At 44.4% G+C, this 20724-nt stretch overlaps 2 protein-coding genes across 8 annotated transcripts in view; one reads left to right on the top strand and one right to left on the bottom strand.

The window, feature by feature from the left end:
* The window catches only part of LOC144498632 (ADP-ribosylation factor GTPase-activating protein 3-like), a 93888-nt gene extending 77748 nt beyond the window's left edge, over positions 1-16140 (top strand). The window contains exons 18-19 of one of the 2 annotated variants that reach the window (XR_013498735.1): positions 4463-4573; positions 13292-16140. The gene's annotated coding sequence lies outside the window, so the exon portion shown is untranslated. The remainder of the gene's footprint in view (positions 1-4462; positions 4574-13291) is intronic. The other variant, XM_078220041.1, reaches the window with a different exon arrangement.
* slc23a4 (solute carrier family 23 member 4) overlaps positions 1-20724 on the bottom strand; it is a 67643-nt gene that overhangs the window by 18771 nt on the left and 28148 nt on the right. For all 6 annotated transcript variants that reach the window (XM_078220034.1, XM_078220035.1, XM_078220036.1 and 3 more), the window contains 4 exons: positions 20272-20453; positions 3440-3560; positions 2469-2625; positions 706-959 (listed from right to left, as the gene is read on the bottom strand). In XM_078220034.1, the coding sequence (XP_078076160.1) occupies positions 706-959; positions 2469-2625; positions 3440-3560; positions 20272-20453 (714 nt within the window). The remainder of the gene's footprint in view (positions 1-705; positions 960-2468; positions 2626-3439; positions 3561-20271; positions 20454-20724) is intronic.

The following is a 20724-nucleotide window of genomic DNA, read 5'->3' as shown; positions in this document are numbered from 1 at the left end:
TTATCCCAAACAGATACAGCAAAGAAGAGAGGATGAAGATTTACTTTCCTGGGTTATTCCCTCATACTGCTACCCAGCTGCTTTCAATGCTCAACGCTACAGAACAGGGACAGATTCAGGTTCCAGTCCTGTTTACTGTGTCCCTGGTTTCAGCGACATCGAATGATGAGCGAGTGTTCGATGGTGCCTGTGGGTGAAGGCTAGGGACAGGCAACATGCTCATGTTCTCCATTCCACAAATATGGATAAGGGATATAAATACCAAAAGGACTTAGTTTAACATCCGCACAATAAGTACAGTATTATCTTTTGGAGAAAACGTTCAATTCTGCAGATTTAGGTTACGTTTTGTACATCTTTAACATTTGATTATGGAGCAGGTGAGTGGGAATAGGTAGTGGTAAATAGAAATAGAGAAACAATGATTACCTTTCAAATAAGATTAAAATAAATATAGACCTCTTTTTCTGAAAAGTATCTACAGACTGAGGGAAACTGCTTCTCATTTGAGTTTTGTTTTCCCTATGCGTCTCTGTAAAGTGCCTTTGGCCTTTCTTTCTATCTTAGTGGTGCTATATGTGACTAGTTCTTTTTAATCATTTTAATCACGAGTTTTTGGCAAAGCCCCTAGATGCTGAGTTTCCAGTGGGGACATGGCATCCCAAACAGATACAGTAAAGAAGAGAGAGGATGACGAGTTTCTACCTTAGTGATACCCAGAGCACCAACATTCTCGCTGTAGGAGGTCGTCCCATTGCCTGTCCCCCAGGCTCCAGCAAGGAGACAGCCGATTCCTTCAATGCCAATCCCTCGATTGATGGCTGCTTTAGGGGGAGGAGGAGCACCACAGAGCCGGGCACAGGCATGATAGTCTCCAACAGACTCGATCATTGAAGAGATCACTCCAGCCATAATTCCAAAAATACCAGCAAGGCTGACTGTTGGTAATCCCCATTGCCCTGAGGACAGGAGGACAAATTCTATCATATGACAGTCTCAGTGTGGGTCAATGTGACATTTTATTGCATGATCTCACAGTCTGTGATAGCACATTGCAGTGTAACAGTGGGACATACTGATTTTAACTTTGGTGTGGCAGACTTGCAAGCAGTGAATTATCCCGCCCTCGGCTGTGAGAGGCCTGGGAGGGTTAAACGGCAGCTGCCTGAAGAGCAGGATCAGAGTGTCAAGTGGCAGGAGGGCACGTCTGGCGTCTGCAGGAGCACTCACCAGGAGATGGAGCCCCCGCTCCAGCTGATGCCACAGTGTAACTACTGTAACAGGGAGGTGACTGACTTTCATGGTTCACTTAAAGCCCCGACCCCTCAGTCAACCTGAGAGGGAAGCTTCACCAGCGTTCCTGTGTCAGCCTCTGAATAAAATAGTGGTGAGGCCCTAGTGACAACACTGAAGCACGATCTGCAACGTAAATGATGAGGACCTCACTAGTTTCCATTTGGTGTCCTGTCTGTACAGAAGAACAGATTAAAATCAGAGCCTTCAGGAAGGGAGCTGATCTTTCGCTGCCCGCTCATTTAAATGATGTGGAGATGCCGACGTTGGACTGAGGTGGGCATGGTAAGAAGTCTCACAACACCAGGTTAAAGTCCAACAGGTTTATTTGGAATCACGAGCTTTTGGAGTGCTGCTTCTTCATCAGGTGAGTGGGGTAGTAGTGGAGTGAGTAGCCACTCACCTGATAAAGGAGCAGCGCTCCGAAAGCTCGTGATTCCAAATAAACCTGTTGGACTTTAACCTGGTGTTGTGAGACTTCTTTCTGCACTCATTTCAACGATTTCCAGCGTCTAACTGTGGTGGGGGGACTAATAACATGAGTGGTTAGCACCAGCGAAATCTAGTCTGCACTGCTTAAAACTAGCCTGAACCTCTGAAAGAGAAGATGATTCTCCGGTCCCGCTGCAGTGAATGGAGATTTGGTTGAGTGCCAAGTTCATCATTCTTGCTGCCAGCGGTGGAGGGGGGCGCGGCATGAGAGAATTCCAGCCCTAATATGGCTGGAGTGCGCGCTGTCAATCGTTCAGGGGCGACACTGACCTGGGAAACACAATAGCATGGCAAAACATGGGAGAGCAAAATACCCGAGTATCAAACATTAGAGCACTTATCTAATATCCTCCTCCCTTTGGCTTGGTGTCAAACATGAGAATCTCCAATGCAGGACACAGTGCAGGAAGTAACAGAGATGTCCTGTATCCGCAGGAGTCAGGAGGCCCTCCAGACACAAGTTCAGGAGACAGTGGAGCAAAGGAGGTCAGAGTTGGAGGTCCCGCCTCAAGGGCCTGGATGCAGAGCTGCAAGATGTTCAGTGACCTGACACAAGCCTCCAAGATCAATGACTGCATCTTCAAATTCCAGTAACTACAGCACTAACCCCAGACACTTCTGAATTCATCACATTCCTATTTCTCACCTCATTCCTAGCTTCTCATCCTCCCTATTTTACTTACCCGGATATGGGACACGAAACCAATCAGTGTGCACAATAACATCACTCTTTATGTCTGTTCTTGCATAATAACCATAAGCATCATGGTCCTCAGGTAAGACATTAAAACGTGTCAGTAGAAAACTAACAATCCACGAAATTGAAATCCCTAGAAGCACCTGAACATAAAATAAAAACACACACACTTGGAATAATCAGGCTGTTTCCATAAAGTTACAAATCTCTTGTTTAATTGAGATTTTAAAATGATGAGGATTTTAATAACGAGAGAAAGATTAATTCCTCCGATTGGGGAATTGGTGATGAGGTATCATCAATTTAAAGATGCCACAAAGAAAACGAGAAAAGAAGTTAATAGAAATCTCATTGCGCAGTGGGTTGTTGGAGCATAGAATGCTCAGCCAAAGGCAGAGGTCATTGTACCTTTACAGGGAAACATGGATGAACATTTGAAACAGAGAAAGGTACAAGACTGTGGGGAGAGAACTATCTTATGTCTTTGTGAGATGTAAGAGTCCTTTGTGAAATGAATTGGACTTGTGTCAATTTAATATCTAGTGGAATTGAGCCCACAGCACTAAATTGCCACAATATAATATAAAGAGACAAGGAATTGCAAATCTCATTCAAAAAAGACATAGGATTCCTAGCGAGGGAAATAAAAGATCATCACATTGGCCAGGTAATGACTGCTTTTCTCAGGCTGGAGATCAGCAGCATTATTTGTTCAGAGGAGTTGCACCACATTGCGTTCCAGATCTGGGACTGCTTGATGTGGATGTGAATGAAGGAAAGTATGACAATTCCCAGTACCAATATCCCTCACTTATGGCACAAAGATCATCAAAACCATAAGGGTGGTGATGGTGTCCATTAAATTTAGATACTGCAGGCTGTTTATTGCAATGGTGTTCATTGTTTAATTTTAATATTTATAAGATCATAATTATAATTATCAATGTTAATACATACCGGGAATAACTGGAATATATTCATCCAATAAATGTGGCACTTTTTGCTCCTGCTGAAAGCAGGAAAAGGTACTGGCACATTTCGCAAATACTGGGAGAATATTATTATGAGGCTTGCAGTCCTGAAATATAATAACAGCAACAAGGAATGTTAAGATTTGAATATATTTCAAACATTTCTTAAAGCTCTTCTTGTACTAATCCTGATGGGAGTAAATGGATATCTATTGCTTGGGTTTGAAGGGAGGTTGTCCAGTGCCCAGTATTCAGTCCAGGTGGGTGCTGCCGCAGTGAGACCCTCATGAATGACAAATTCAACATCCAGTTATATCACTTGGTTGATATTTTGGTAAAACAGGAAACCCCACTGCTGTGAACTTTGACCTCTGGAATCACGACTTTATCCATTCAGTTTGAAAACATCCATTTTGGATTCAAGCAGTCATAGGAGGGGAAAATAGGGTGCTAAAATTAGACAGTGTCTACATATTCTTTCAGCATTGCTGGTTATTTTGGCATGAGAAGTGTCTTTCTAAATATTCTGAAGAGACCTCCTTGGCAGAGGATAAATATCACATCTGGTTGTAGATTTATTTGCATTTTAAGAATCTTGCTAGAGTTCATATTTCCTGTTATGATTTTAGTTACTTTTCCTCCTAATATTGGCCAGTGTAAATTGCAACACCCATATTTCCCATTCAGATTTGCAATCACACCTGTCATGATATATTTCCAGGTTCTAACCTCTTTGTGAAGAAAGGTTCTGAATCTGTCTGGATTCTGCCACAATCTTTTATATGTAGAACTTACCGACCTTGAGTAATGCCACAGGTTATTCACTATTTATTGTTTTATGATAATGACGGATTATCCTGAAAATATCTTGTTTATTCCTAATCTCTGTTTTCTGTCAATTAGTCAATCTTCAATCCATGCCACCAATTACCTCCAATCCCATGAAGATTAATTTAATGTAATAACCTCTTATGTGGCAACTTATCAAATGCTCTTTTGAAAATTCCAGTGCATCCATTCGTTTCCCATTCTCCACCTTTCGAATGGTATCTCTAAGGTAGAAGCAAACTCTTCATTCTCTCTTCTTGGCAGTATCTGTTTGGGATCCATGTGCTAACAGGTTTGTCAAACCCTACTTACCTTTCATAAATCAAGTTGTTTGTTTAATCAGAGGTATGATTTTCTAAATGATCTGTTAACATGTTCCCGATGATAGATTCGAGTACTTTGTCCCTTACTGGGCTAATTGGTCTACATTTCTCTATTTTCTCACATCCCCTTTTTTCAGTAGCAGTGTCTACATATTCTTTCAGCATTGCTGGTTATTTTGGCATGAGAAGCATCTTTCTAAATATTCCGAAGAGACCTCCTTGGCGAAGAATAAATATCACATCTGACAGTATATTTATTTGTGTTTTAAGAATCTTCCTAGGGTTCATATTTCCTATTATGATTTTTAGTTACTTTTCCTCCTAATATTGGCCAGTGTAAATTACATCACCGATATTATGTCTAGAGGGTAATGTCTGCTACCCTCCAATCCTTAGGAACTGCTATAGGATCAAAGGAATTCTGGAAGATCAAAATCATTGCACTCATGATCCTGGCAGCGACCTGACTTAAACCCTGGGATGTAAACCCAGGGATTTGTTGCCATTTAGTCCCATTCATTCCCCATCTTTATTCATACTGATAACTTTATATTTCTCATTCCTGCTAGACTCTTAAAGGAATGTATATTTGTTGCAAATTCAGTATTAATTATTGAAATGCTAGCCATTGCCTGTCTATCTACATGCATTTAATGTAATTTCCCAATTTACTTTAGCCAAATTTCCTCGGAAGGCTACATAATTTGTTTCGTTCAGATTTAAGGGCCTCGAGGAATAAATGCATAAAGTGAGCGTGTTGGACTGGATGACAGAAGAAAGTAGTGCTGAAGTAGGACATTTTCCAAAGCCATATTTTTATTATCTCATCAATATTCACCTCATTAAACATATTCATTTATTGGACTGATTGGCACCATTCATAACGTGCCCACAATGCAGAGGGGAACACCCGAATGGACATTTGTTTAAATCCCCCTCTGCACAGCTGAGAGACCTTTAATTCAAGTTTGATGGAAGATCCTTATTCTGCCCAGCAACAGCACGAAGCTCACACAGCTGAGAGACCTTTAATTTCAAAGCCGACAAAAGATCCTTATTCTGCCCAGCAACAGCACGAAGCTGCATTTTAAAACGGCCCTTGGCCAGAAGATCGGGATATCTGCGAGTCAAGACCTGGGAGTGGGATATATGGCACAACTGTACTGTAAATAAAATATTATGGGAATAAAATGCCCAAGGCAGGCAAAGAAACTTAATAAACCAGGATAAAAAGAATAAAAGATTAGATTAAATCCCCCTACACAGCAGGACAAAATGACATTAACACCTAATCTCGCAAGCATAGAATACAGACACAAAACATCAGAGGTCGATTTAGATAAGGGGACACATCGAGAGGATAATGGGAAACACATTAAAACACCGGGGCAAGAACAGGCAGTCCCATTAACACGGACACACACCATACAGATGCAAATTGACAAAGTCTACCAGGGAACTTCCTGACCAGATAGGCCACTTTTTAGGTATTGTAAAAATGTATGAGCAAATGTTCCCACTCGAATTTGGATTCCTATAAATATCCAGAGCGAATGTGTAACTGTTGAGATCAACGTGGCCAAGCCACTGTTTCTAAGCTGGCTACGGGGGTCTCCCTGGGATCCCAGTAATTGTACAATAAAGAAAAACGCTTTGAACCTTGCCTTGTGACTCAACCTCCTTGAATGCACTGGTACAAGGGATTTTTCCCGACAACAAATGGCGTAGTCAGCTCAGGATTTGATATCTGACTTCTGACTGGTGGCCACGGTCTGGAAGCCGGGATCAAATTTAAACAAATCTGATAAAAATCCAGAGCAGTCAAGGGCGAGTACAAGTCTCCGTTCAAAGTGAGGTACCTTTAAGGGTTAGGGTTTGTCCGTTTTAAATATTGTCTTGTAGAACTGTATCATCTTGCCTAAGTTTTTAAAATTGAAACAGAATTCTGCACTAAAGAGGTACAGGTCAGAACGACCGCGTGGAAGAAGGTCAGTAACTTTAATAGAAATAGAGGACCAGAGGTAAAGATAACAGGTTTTGGGCTATTTGATAACGGGAATAAGGAATTAAGACTAATATAAAGATAAGAACCGCATGCAGAACTAATTGGTGTAACTAACCCAGGATTGTAAACGAAACCGCTGTCTGTGCCAAGGCAATAGGACAAGGGAGTGCTTGACTCAAGGTGCCCGACCCTAAACCGGACGTTAAGAGGAGAAATCTCCCACGCTAAGGTTGGGTTTTGAAGCGGGCGCTAAGAGGCACAGGCACTCAGGGTGCAAGGCACGGACAGTGTAAATCGGGTAACAACACAGACTCTGAAGGGACGAACAACCTCAGAGTCGATACAGTTACTCATTATAACAGGGGCTTTGATAACAGATACATATGTGTGAGTGTTGAGGAAGAGGGGACCCGATCCATCCTGACCAAGAGACACGGCGACGGAGAATCCATTAGGGACCCGGGCGGAGTTTGATAACCTTGTTCGTCTGTAGGGAACACCACAGTCCATAGCAGGGTACCAGGGAGCTGAAACTCCCTTTTTGGGGTAACGGATCAACCTTGTTAGGGGAGGTGGTGGCCAAGCGTGAGGTGTTGTACTTGAAGGGGCTGGGGACAGGGGCTGACAAACCCACTAAAGACCAGCACACATCCCAATAAGACAACACAAAATAGACCAAGCGTGAGGTGTCAGGAATAGTTGGGGGAGCACAGGGGCAGAGACCCACTGGGACCCCACTATGAAACCCTACAGCAATACAGATGGTGCTGGAGCAGTATCAGTGATAAGGAGATAAGAGAGAGAGAGTTGGGGCACTTTTACTGTTGGAACCAGCATACGGGGGTTGCAGGACTGCTAGACAGAAAAAATGGCAGACCACGTTATTGAGGGAGAAACTGCAGTAGCTCTCATTTTTAAGTATCTGTTAGCCAGAGAAGCGATTGTTGCAAAGATGAAACGGAACGGGTGGAACACATCACAAACTTTAGAAGATCAGAGAAAGTGGGTAGACGGAGTTAAACGGGACAAAACAAAAGTAATGGGAGTAATGTTGGTGACCCAGTTAGCTGGACTAATTGAGAAGGTAAATGCCTCCATGGAGGAGAGACACAAAGAGACAGAACAAATTAAGGTATTGCAGGAGAGAGTGAGGGAATTAGAATACAGAAACCACACCGCGGAGATAACGCAGAGATCAAAGGAAACGGACCCTGTGCCCTCATACGAATCAGTGCAGAAACATACAACCGCTCCAGTATCAGAAGGGGACATAAAAAATTATAGTCTAGCACCAGTCACCAGAGGAGGGACGGTAGCACAACCAAAAGCAACCTATAAGCCTTTTACCCCAGGGGAAAGGCAGCAGATTATGGCATCCCTAGGGAAGTTAAAACCCAGAAGCGCAAACCTGGGATTTTGGGGCAAATTAGATTCACTCTGGGTAGGACACCAGTTACATTTAAGGGACATACACCAGCTGGTCAGGGCAGCCTGTCCAGCGGATAAATGGAGGTTGGTGGCAGGAGGGCCAGCGGCCCAAGCAGCACAGGACTATAATGGAGGAAGGTGGACACATGCCATTCCTACAACGGCTGAGATAGACGACCAGCAGGCACCCTTCACATTATTTAAGACCGAAATCCAACGGGTCTTAGGGAACTCCCCCACTAATTGGAGCAGGATCACAAATACGAAACAAGGACAGGGGGAAAGTGCATCGGAATTTGGAGAGAGATTATTCCAGGTATATAGGGAGTGTTCAGGACAGGACAATGTGGATAGGAGAGACAGGGCTTTTATCCAGGCATTCAAGGACGGGCTATCAGAGGTACACCAAGAAATCCTTAAGATGGGGGTGATAGCATCCCAAGACTATGACGAGCTAGTCAAGTGGGCTAGTGGGATAAAAGAAGGGAAGGTTGCCCAGACAAAGCCCAGACGAGAGAGAACTGGAACCCCCCATAACGGAGATAAGGGGAGAACCGGGCTCAGCTGCTACACGTGTGGCCAGCCAGGGCATATGGCTAGATTCTGCAGGGGAGCACCATTCAAAGGGAAACCCGAGAATGGCGGGCCCTGCTGTGACCACTGCCACAGGGCAGGGCACACCGAGGCAACGTGTTGGGGGAAACATGGGAGACCCCAAGACAACTATAGACCAACCCCGGGGGCACCACATTCCCGGAATCCACTAGGGTGACTAGAAGAGACCCCAAACCAGGGAGATGGGAGACAGGAGAGGATTAGTGTAGCCACGCCCACAGAGGCCGGTGTCCATCCACCCCACTCATCGACCAACACTGGTCGAAATCTCGCACCTGGTGAATTGATCTACTACCATCCAAAACAGGAAAGAGGGAGAGAGAATATATGTAGAAGCCTTGGTAGGGGGTAGGGAATGCCACATGTTAGTAGATACGGGAGCAGCCATATCAATTACAAACCTACCCCTGCCACTGACCAACAAAAGAATACACATAACCGGGGTAGGGGGAGAGAGAATACCCGCCTATCTTAGCGAAACCACACTAGTAGAAATCAACCACAAGTATATTCCAATGCAATTTTACGTCAGAATAATGAGGGCACAATCATGGGGAACGATTTAATGAGGGAATACCAGGTGCTGATAGATTGTGGGAAAGGGAAACTAATTTGGCCACAACCTGACGGTAGGAAGACCGGAATAGGGACATTAGCTAGCCACCTGGGGACGGTTGGGGTGGCCACCATTGTGGCCCAAGATTGGGATCAGGAAAAGAAGGGTTCGGAGCCATCTGCGCTTCCATTCCCGAAGCCTGGGCTAGGACGAAATTAGATACCGGACTAACCGACACAGAACCGATAAAAGTCCCAGGACCGGAACACAAGCCCCACCGACAATACCCTATCAAGAGAGAAGCGCAAGGGGCAGTGGTAGAAATAGTCAAGGGTTTAATATGTGGATGGGCCGACTAGAGGTGAGGCCACATTGGATTTGGTACTGGGAAATGAACCGGGCCAAGTGTTAGATTTGGTTGTGGGAGAGCAATTTGGAGATAGTGACCACAATTCGGTGTCTTTTGTTATTGCAATGGAGAGGGATAGGGCCGTACGGCAGGGCAAGGTTTACAATTGGGGGAGGGGTAATTATGATGCGATTAGGCAAGAATTAGGGGGCATAAGTTGGGAACAGAAACTGTCAGAGAAAGGAACTAATGAAAAGTGGAAATTTTTCAAGGAACAAATACTGGATGTCCTTGATAGATATGTTCCTGTCAGGCAGGGAGGAAATGGCCGAGTGAGGGAACCATGGTTCACAAAAGAGGTGGAATGTCTTGTGAAAAGGAAGAGGGAAGCTTATGTAGGGATGAGGAAACAAGGTTCAGATGGCTCGATTGAGGGTTACAAGTTAGCAAGGAATGAGCTGAAAAAGGGGCTTAGGAGAGCTAGGAGGGGACATGAGAAGTCCTTGGCGGGTCGGATCAAGGATAACCCCAAGGCTTTTTACTCTTATGTGAGGAATAAAAGAATGACCAGGGTGAGGTTAGGGCCGGTCAAGGACAGTAGTGGGAACTTGTGTATGGAGTCAGTAGAGATAGGCGAGGTGATGAATGAATACTTTTCTTCAGTGTTCACCAAGGAGAGGGGCCATGTTTTTGAGGAAGAGAAGGTGTTACAGGCTAATAGGCTGGAGGAAATAGATGTTCGGAGGGAGGATGTCTTGGCAGTTTTGAATAAACTGAAGGTCGATAAGTCCCCTGGGCCTGATGAAATGTATCCTAGGATTCTTTGGGAGGCAAGGGATGAGATTGCAGAGCCTTTGGCGTTGATCTTTGGGTCCTCGCTGTCCACGGGGATGGTGCCAGAGGACTGGAGAATGGCGAATGTTGTTCCTCTGTTTAAGAAAGGGAATAGAAATGACCCTGGTAATTATAGACCGGTTAGTCTTACTTCGGTGGTTGGTAAATTGATGGATAGGGTCCTTAGGGATGGGATTTACGACCATTTAGAAAGATGCGGATTAATCCGAGATAGTCAGCACGGATTCGTGAAGGGCAAGTCGTGCCTCACAAATTTGATAGAATTTTTTGAGGAGGTAACTAAGTGTGTTGATGAAGGTAGGGCAGTTGATGTCATATACATGGATTTTAGTAAGGCGTTTGATAAGGTCCCCCATGGTCGGCTTATGATGAAAGTGAGGAGGTGTGGGATAGAGGGAAAGTTGGCCGATTGGATAGGTAACTGGCTGTCTGACCGAAGACAGAGGGTGGTGGTTGATGGAAAATTTTCGGATTGGAGGCAGGTTGCTAACGGTGTGCCGCAGGGATCAGTGCTTGGTCCTCTGCTCTTTGTGATTTTTATTAATGACTTAGAGGAGGGGGCTGAAGGGTGGATCAGTAAATTTGCTGATGACACCAAGATTGGTGGAGTAGTGGATGAGGTGGAGGGCTGTTGTAGGCTGCAAAGAGACATAGATAGGATGCAAAGCTGGGCTGAAAAATGGCAAATGGAGTTTAACCCTGATAAATGTGAGGTGATTCATTTTGGTAGGACAAATTTAAATGTGGATTACAGGGTCAAAGGTAGGGTTCTGAAGACTGTGGAGGAACAGAGAGATCTTGGGGTCCATATCCACAGATCTCTAAAGGTTGCCACTCAAGTGGATAGAGCTGTGAAGAAGGCCTATAGTGTGTTAGCTTTTATTAACAGGGGGTTGGAGTTTAAGAGCCGTGGGGTTATGCTGCAACTGTACAGGACCTTGGTGAGACCACATTTGGAATATTGTGTGCAGTTCTGGTCACCTCACTATAGGAAGGATGTGGAAGCGCTGGAAAGAGTGCAGAGGAGATTTACCAGGATGCTGCCTGGTTTGGAGGGTAGGTCATATGAGGAAAGGTTGAGGGAGCTAGGGCTGTTCTCTCTGGAGCGGAGGAGGCTGAGGGGAGACTTAATAGAGGTGTATAAAATGATGAAGGGGATAGATAGAGTGAACGTTCAAAGACTATTTCCTCGGGTGGATGGAGCTATTACAAGGGGGCATAACTATAGGGTTCGTGGTGGGAGATACAGGACGGATATCAGAGGTAGGTTCTTTACGCAGAGAGTGATTGGGGTGTGGAATGGACTGCCTGCAGTGATAGTGGAGTCAGACACTTTAGAAACATTTAAGCGGTTATTGGATAGGCACATGGAGCACACCAGGATGATAGGGAGTGGGATAGCTTGATCTTGGTTTCAGATAAAGCTCGGCACAACATTGTGGGCCGAAGGGCCTGTTCTGTGCTGTACTGTTCTATGTTCTAAAAGGGAATCCTCAGGGAAACCATCAGTACCACCAATTCCCCCACATGGCCAGTTATAAAACCTGACGGGAGCTACCGGCTCACCATCGATTACACAGGTTTGAACAAGGTAACACCTAAATTACACCCCATTGTGGCAAACCCCTCGACTATTTTAAACGGATTGGCACAAGACCACAAAATTTTCACGGTGCTAGATATAGCAAATGGGTTCTGGTCTCTTCCACTGGACACAGAATCCCAAAACAAATTCGCCTTCACTGTGGGAGAGAAACAGTATACATGGACTCGCCTCCCACAGGGATTTCATAACAGTCCTGCCATATTTCACCAGGATGTATCCAGAACACATTACTGGAACTACACCATGGACTTCCCCATACAGGCAGGGATGCAATGATACAGAGCCTGGGGAGAGAGTGGTGGTGGAAGGAATTGGGACGGGATGTGGCCGCATACTGCCGCAGATGCACTATATGTGCACAGAACAACCCCGGGAAGCCCATAAAGGTAAAGATGGGACACCAACTCAGACCAAAGGGACCCTGGGAACAGATACAAATGGACTTCATAGGACCATTGCCCCCCTCTCACGGGAAAACATACTGCCTGGTAATAGTAGATCAATTCACCAGGTGGGTAGAAGCATTCCCCACAACCAATTGTACAGCCCTAACGGTAGCCAGGATTTTGGCAGCAGAAGTCATTCCCCGATGGGGGATACCAATTCAAGTTGATTCGGACCAGGGAACACATTTCACAGGAAAGGTTATGAAAAACATTTGCCAACTATTAGGAATAAAACAGAAATTTCACATCCCCTATCACCCACAAAGTTCCGGGATGGTGGAGAGGATGAATCGGATTCTAAAAATAACCATGGCAAAAGCAATGCAATCCTCAGGTAGAAATTGGACAGAAGTCCTACCTGCAGTTCTGATGAGGCTTAGGGCGACCACAAATCGAACTACCGGCTTGACTCCATACGAGCTGATGACCGGGCGAGCAATGCACTTACCCGAAAACCATCATTACAGGCTGGACAGATGTGGGTCCGATAAAGGATAAGATCCGTCAATACATCCAAGACCTTAGCACCCAATTGAAGGGGATGCGCCGGTCCGTAATTTTTAATCAGGCACAGGTCGATACAGAGGAGGACTCAGAAATATTACCAGAGGTCCCAAAAGCTGGGAGCCGGGTCTTAACAAAAGTGCTTCCTGCAAAACCAGGATTTGCCCCAAGATGTCACGGACCTTACGAGGTCATTATTAGTGGAGATACCTGTGCCTGTATAGATATAAGGGGACAGGGGATCTGGAAACATTGGACCCAATTAAAGCTGTATGAAGACAAATGAACTAAAGATACCATTTTCGTTCGTTCAAATTCCACAGGAACCAGGACCAGATCTACTATCAAGACGTCGGAACGAACTTTTAATTTAATTGCCTGTTTATTTTCTGTATATACTATAACTGTAAAAATACTGTTGTAAAAAAAAAACGATATGGGAATAGGGACATATTTGATAATAACCATGACCATTGTAAATACGCTCCAACACATGGGGGTTAGGGGAGCAGAACCACCAATCATGGAAGAAAACCTATTCCTGAAAACACACATCCAGATCTATGGGAATAGGACCGCTTGTTACCCCTCAGCGCGATCAGTAAACTCCCTATTCATCGCAACACCAGGGTGGCTCCCACAAGAGTTATTCACTATTGACACATCGGGGGCACCCTGCAAGGAACATATTGGGTACTTTAAACAAGGGATACAAGGAAGGTGTGTAGAGCTCACTGAGCCGGGAATTCTCGGGGGGACGGGACCCCAGCGGGAGGAGACACATGGGAACTACCCACAATGTTTTAAGGGAGAGGGATGGGGGTGCGTGCATGCCTTTGTCTCTAAAAATGATTCGTGCGCTGAGGCACATTGTGCTCTCCAGGAGTGCCGGGTCCGGGAAGGACACTTCACTTGTGACTGCAAGCAACAAAAATGCATTGCAGTCACCGCGGGTAGGCAGCTTATGTGTGGCAAGTGCAACGGCACCCACGTAAGCTCAGCCTCGGGGACATACCCATTTGATTCTCACTAAGGGGTACAATCAAGTGGACAGTCCCGGGGGAGGGAAGGTTCCACAACATGGGACCATGTGGTCAGACGACCCCGGGGTAATGCATGTTATCGGGTTAAAGAAGGTTATGTGTTTTTATTCAAAAATGTATACATGACGGCCACAGACAGGCCTCCAAGGTTCTTTACCGTAGGGACAATCAGACCTCTCACGGTTCCGTGCCCAAGCGAAGGGCATGTCCAGAAACGTATAGTGACCAGGGCCATCAGCGCAGAATTCTGCGCCGACTGGCAGGCCCCTGTCACACTAGGATCTTCCCTGGGGTATGGATTTCTGGGGACACTATCCCTAGGGGGCGCCGCAGGGGTGATCAGTGTCAGTAATAGGAATTTCTTCATATGTGGACTTACCATCGTAGGAAACAACACCCGACAAGCACTGGGTGCAATTGACCAAGAACTCGCAGAACTCAGACTATACACACAGCAAACGAGATATGCAGTAGACTATCAGCTAGCCAGACAAGGAGGGGTATGCACCATCATCAACGGAAAATGCATCACATATGTACACGACGAGACATTAAACATAACAGCAGCCATGTCCGGGATACAAAAGCAATTGGATAGCTTTAAACAGGGATTTACAGGGACTGATGGGTGGTTAGGGTGGCTGTTTAACACAGTTTGGGGAGCATACATTATGAAGGGATTAATTTTAGTAGTAGCCATCCTGTTCACACTCTGCCTGGGCCTAACCTGTATTAAAGTGATATGTGCAAATATTGCATCAAGAATGTTACCCACTGCCAGTATCCAGATGCAAGAATTTAACCACACCACAGAGGAAGAGGAACAACGACAAGGACGACATCTGTACAAGTCACTGTACCTCTGAAGATCGTCCATGGGGGGGGTCAGCCATGAATGGGACCCCCTGGACGAGAGGAGGGACTGAAATCGGCCATTTTCCAAAGCCATATTTTTATTATCTCATTAATTTTCACCTCATTAAACATATTCATTTATTGGACTGATTGGCACCATTCATAACGTGCCCACAATGCAGAGGGGAACACCCGAATGGACATTCGTTTAAATCCCCCTCTGCACAGCTGAGAAACCTTTAATTAAAGTTTGATGGAAGATCCTTATTCTGCCCAGCAACAGCACGAAGCTCTGCACAGCTGAGAGACCTTTAATTTCAAAGCCAACAAAAGATCCTTATTCTGCCCAGCAACAGCATGAAGCTGCATCTTAAAACGGCCCTTGGCCAGAAGATCGGGATATCTGCGAGTCTCAAGACTTGGCAGTGGGATATATGGCACAACTGTACTGTAAATAAAATATTATGGGAATAAAATGGCCAAGGCAGGCAAAGAAACTTGATAAAACAGGATAAAAAGAATAAAAGATTAGATTAAATCCCCCTACACACAGCAGGACAAAATGACATTAACACCTTGATGCGCGACAATCAAGCACGAGGTACAAGGCTTCAGCGATTGAAGGCTTTTATTGACAAACAATGGAACTATCTAAACACGAGTACACCATTCCAGACTGGAGGGCTCCCGCCTGGGCAGAGGGTCATATACCTCTCCCCAGGAGGCGGGGCCCGACCGGGATGTGCCATAACAGCATCCACCACAGGTATATTAATCCCACAGTGTAAACACCCTAACCCAACAACAACATTATAACAACCCCACAGTGTCAACACCCTAACCCAACAGTAACATTGGAATAACCCCACAGTGGTAACCAACGATGGTTCGCCACACACCTAATCTCGCAAGCATAGAATACAGACACAAAACATCAGAAGTCGATTTAGATAAGGGGACACATCGAGAGGATAATGGGAAACACATTAAAACACCGGGGCAAGAACAGGCAGTCCCATTAACACGGACACACACCATACAGATGCAAATTGACAAAGTCTACCAGGGAACTTCCTGACCAGATAGGCCACTTTTTAGGTATTGTAAAAATGTATGAGCAAATGTTCCCGCTCGAATTTGGATTCCTATAAATATCCAGAGCGAATGTGTAACTGTTGAGATCAACGTGGCCAAGCCACTGTTTCTGAGCTGGCTACGGGGGTCTCCCTGGGATCCCAGTAATTGTACAATAAAGAAAAACGCTTTGAACCTTGCCTTGTGACTCGACCTCCTTGAATGCACTGGTACAAGGGATTTTTCCCTACAACAGTGCCATATTAGATAGGAGAAGATTAAGAAGGATTATAGGGAATGTAAAGTCATGTTTGCAATGCATGTACATAAGCACGCAAAGTGTGGTAAAAATGGTCGGGGACTTACAAGCACAAATAGCAATGTGGGAATATGATGTAGCAGCAATAACAGAAACATGGCCTAAAAATGGTGGGGACTGAGTGCTTAACGTACAAGGATATGAAGTATTCAGAAAGAGATAGAGACAGTAAAATGGGAGGTGGCAAACAGTACTAATCAGGAAAGATATTGCAGTGATGGAGAGAGGGAAGGTCTTTGAGGGGCATGGACAGAGTCCATATGGTTAGTGTTAAGAAGCAAAAAGGTAAGATCACACTGCTTGCAGTATTGTATAGGCCTCTAAATAGTGAGAGAGGGATAGAGGTACAAATCTGCAGGGAAAATACAGAGATGCGCAGCAACTATAGAGATGACACTGGAGGACTTTAATTACCCAAATATCAATTGGGAAGTTCTTGGCCCAACTAGAAAAAAGTATTGCTGGATCTGGTGCTGCGAAATGGGATAGGCCAAGTAGAATCCCTAGAGTGCAGAAGGAGGCCATTCAGCCCATCAAGTCTGCACTGACTTTCTGACAGACTCTTACCCAAGCCCTCTCCCCCACCCTATTCCCGTAACCCCACATTGTTAACATGGCAAATCCATCTAACCTACACATCTAGGGACATTAAGGGGCAATTTACCACAGCCAACCCACCTAACCTGCACAACTTTGGAGTGTGGGAGGAAACCGGAGCATCCGAAGGAAACCCACGTAGAAATGGGGAGAACAAGCAAACTCCACACAGACAGATACAAAGGCTGGAATTGAACCTGAGTTCCTGGTGTTGTGAGGCAGCAGTGCTAACCTCTGTGGGAAAAGAGGGGGGACATAATAAACCAAAAGAGACATATTAAACCAAAAGACTCCAGCATCCGCAGTAATTTGCTTTTATGAGGAGACTTATTACCTCTCCTCAGCTGATTGTAACAATATAAATGACTCAGATCTCGAGATAGCGAATAAATATTCCTAATTTGCTGATGATGTCAAACTTGAAGGTGTGGTAAACAGTGAGGATCGTAACTATCGCCTGCAAGAAGATGTAGAAGTTCCAGCGAACTCGGCAGACAAGTGGCAACTGGAATTTAATAGAGATGTGATGCATTTTAACAGAAGGGATCGGGAGGGGTACAGTTCTGAAGAGTGTGCAGGAATCTGGGAGTGCATGTGCAACGATCTTTGAAGATGGCAAGATGTATTGTGGGAGTGGTTAGCAAAGCAAATAGGATCTTGAACTTCAAAAACTGAATACAAATGCAAAACCAGTGCTGATCCTTTATAAAGTTCTGGTTAAGCCCCATTTAGACACATATGTCCAGTTCTGGTCACCACACTTTAGGAAAGATGTGAAGATGCTTGAGATGGGGCAGAAGAGATTTGCCAGAATGGTTCTAGGGATGGGGGATTTAGGTCAGGTTAGGTTTGGTCTCCTTGGACCAAAGGAGGTTGAGGGGAGAGTTGAAAGAAATGTACAAGATTATGAAGATTTGGATAAGGTAGACAAGGAGAAATTCTTCCCATTAGCTGATGGGACAATAATTAGGGGGTGGGGATTTAAGATTTTGGGCAAGAGATGCAAGGGGAATGTGAGGAAGCGAGTGACAATGACCTAGAACTTGCTGCCTACAATGGTGGTGAATGTGGAAACAATCACTGATTTCAAAAGGAAATTGGATGGGCCGACGTAAGAAATAAACTTCAGGTTACGGAGAATGTGCAGGGGAATGGGACTGACTGGCTTGCTCCACATGGATCTGGAATGGACTTGATAGGCCAAATGGCCTCCCTCTGTGTGGTAAACCACTGTTAGCTTATTACCTGTATATGTGACATGCCTGGACACATCCCTGCCGGCCCTTCCCGAGACTCCTCCCCCCCCGGTCCAGGTATAAAGGCAACTGCTCCCCACCCCCCTGCCTCAGTGGACCAGTTCATCGGTATGGGTGTGCTCCAAGTCTTTTGCGAATAAAAGCCTATTTGTTCTTGCATACAAACTAGTCTTTGCTCGATTGATGGTGCATCACTGTGTCATAAATGATTCTGTAACACAATGATCCTAGTTTTGGACTTAATAAAATCACTCCAAACTCAATGTGAAATTATATCATATTATGGTCAATCTTGCCTTTAGGTTCCTTCACTACAAACATATCCATCAGTCCTTTCTCATCACGCTAACCTAGATTTAATACAGTCGGTTCCCTGCTTGGTTCCTTGACAAATTGATCAAGAATACCATCTTGTACACATTTCATGAACCGATTCTGTACATTATTATTGCTAGTTTGATTTGCAGAATTTGTGTGAAGTTTAAAGTCCTCCATGATTATTTTATTATCCTGATTACACATACCTCTAACTTTCTCATTTAATCACTGTCCTATTCTACAACTAATGTTGGAAACCTGTAAACAACTCCCCCAACAACGTTTTCTGCCCTTCGCTGTTCCTTAGCTTCACTAAACTGATTCTACTTCTTCATTTTCTGAGCTAAGATGGAAATCCTATCTCTCTTTTTTTAACTTCTAAAATCAGAAAAATCCCCTCAGCAGCTGGGCCACTATCATGGAGGGAGCCTGTATATGGAGCAACCGTGGCCACAGCTGTCTGGAGCACTGGTCTATTCCCCCAGTTTGCCACCAGAGCACCACAACCAGGCTGCTGGCCTGGTCCCAATGCCACCTCTGACAGTCAGTCCTAACTGGCCTCAACTATTGTTATGTGGTTGCCTGCTTTCGATAGCCCAGCCATCTTCAATCTTGCCTCCATGAAAATGTCTGGGTAGAATGGAGCCAATAAGCCTGCATGTCAGGTGACCCATTGTCACACCTGCCTGCCTCTGTGTTCATGCCCCTAAGGGACTGAAAATCGTGCCTCATGTCTCCATGATGGCTAATAGATCAAATGTTTTAATATCTCTCTGTGCTATTAATTCATCTAATTGAATTACATTATATACTTTCAGATTTGGTGTCTGTGACTTTGACCTTTTAAAAAATTTATTGCATTGTCGGACAAAGTCACAGGCCAAGGCTCCTTCATCATATCTTGGATCCCCTTACCTGCCTGACTTGCAATGATTTCCTGTCCTTGACCATTACCAACTCTAAGGTTCTACTTAACATGAAGGATGTGACTATCTCCTGGAACAAAGCATCCAGGTAACTCTAGCCTTCCCTGAAACCTTACAATGTCTGTAGTTTGGGCTCCAACAACTCTGAACAAAGTTCCTCGAGTTGCAGACACTTACCACAGATAGGTCTACCCAGGATGGCAGTACTTTCCACAAACTCCGTGCTGCTGCAATTATGGCACACAATGCCTATCTGATCTTATTTATTTATCTATTTGATTGGGTAATTCGTTAATTAATTTATCATAATTGAATTTGTTTCATTAGTTAGCTAATCTGTTAATCCAGTCTAAGTTAGTAATGAGTGAGTCAGAGGTCAATATCTCACGGCTAACTCCTTCCCTATCTGCACCACATTCCCAACGTTATTAATGAAACACCCCTTCACAATTACTCTTTGCTCCACACTTTATCCCATGTTATAACTTATAGCTTTATGTAACTTTTAGTGGTAATTATTTGCAGCCTCTACCTTGTTGCATTTGTTTCGTGTTAGTTTTCAATAATTAGACCCTGCATTTACATTTAAGAGTGTGTCTCGCAGTAACCTATATATCTTAGTATTCATGCAAACCCTATGTTCCACACCTTTTCTGAAAAGCTACAATAGCTATTCAATTTGCAGCCACCTTCTACAGCACCAGCTGAGTACGCACAATGTCTGTTTATTGCTGGTTTTAAGTCATCATGAATACTTTCCTCATTTTTTGTTTTCACTATTTACAACTATTGATAGAAATTAATATCTCTAATCTCTCAGTTGGGTATTAACTTTCACAAGCAATAAACTTTTTATATAACATTAACATTGCGTGCTTACAACTATTCGAGTTATTATTAGTTATGAGTACTTACATGCCTGAAATACCCCAGTGGATGCCTGCATCCTTCCCAACTGAATCAAACAAAGCCAGTCCAATCAGGGAGATGGTTGGAGCAATTGTTAAAGGGCCAATGAATCGCATTAAAAATCCAATTAAACCAGAAAATCCCACAAATATTTGTAAACAGGCTGCCACCATAATTGCTCCCTGGATCTGCAAACGATAAGATTATCAGGTTATCGTGGCATGATTTGTTTTGTTCCATTATTAAAGCAATAATACAAGAAAAATGAAATACCAGCATTCTGAGAATCATTAATTACACCTTGATTAGGAGCTCAGTTAGATGCCTCTGAAAGACTCTGGTTCAAACTGTACTCCAGGGTGAGACATTAAACCAAGGCCCTACCTATTTAGGTAGATGTAAAGATCCATAGCACTATTTTGAAGAAGAGCAAGGGAGTTACCCTGGTGTTCTGGCCAA

The sequence above is a fragment of the Mustelus asterias genome, chromosome 9, assembly GCF_964213995.1.
Source record: "Mustelus asterias chromosome 9, sMusAst1.hap1.1, whole genome shotgun sequence".
Taxonomy (NCBI): domain Eukaryota; kingdom Metazoa; phylum Chordata; class Chondrichthyes; order Carcharhiniformes; family Triakidae; genus Mustelus; species Mustelus asterias.
Note: the sequence above shows the minus strand (reverse complement) of the source record. Positions and strands in the feature narration are given on the sequence as shown.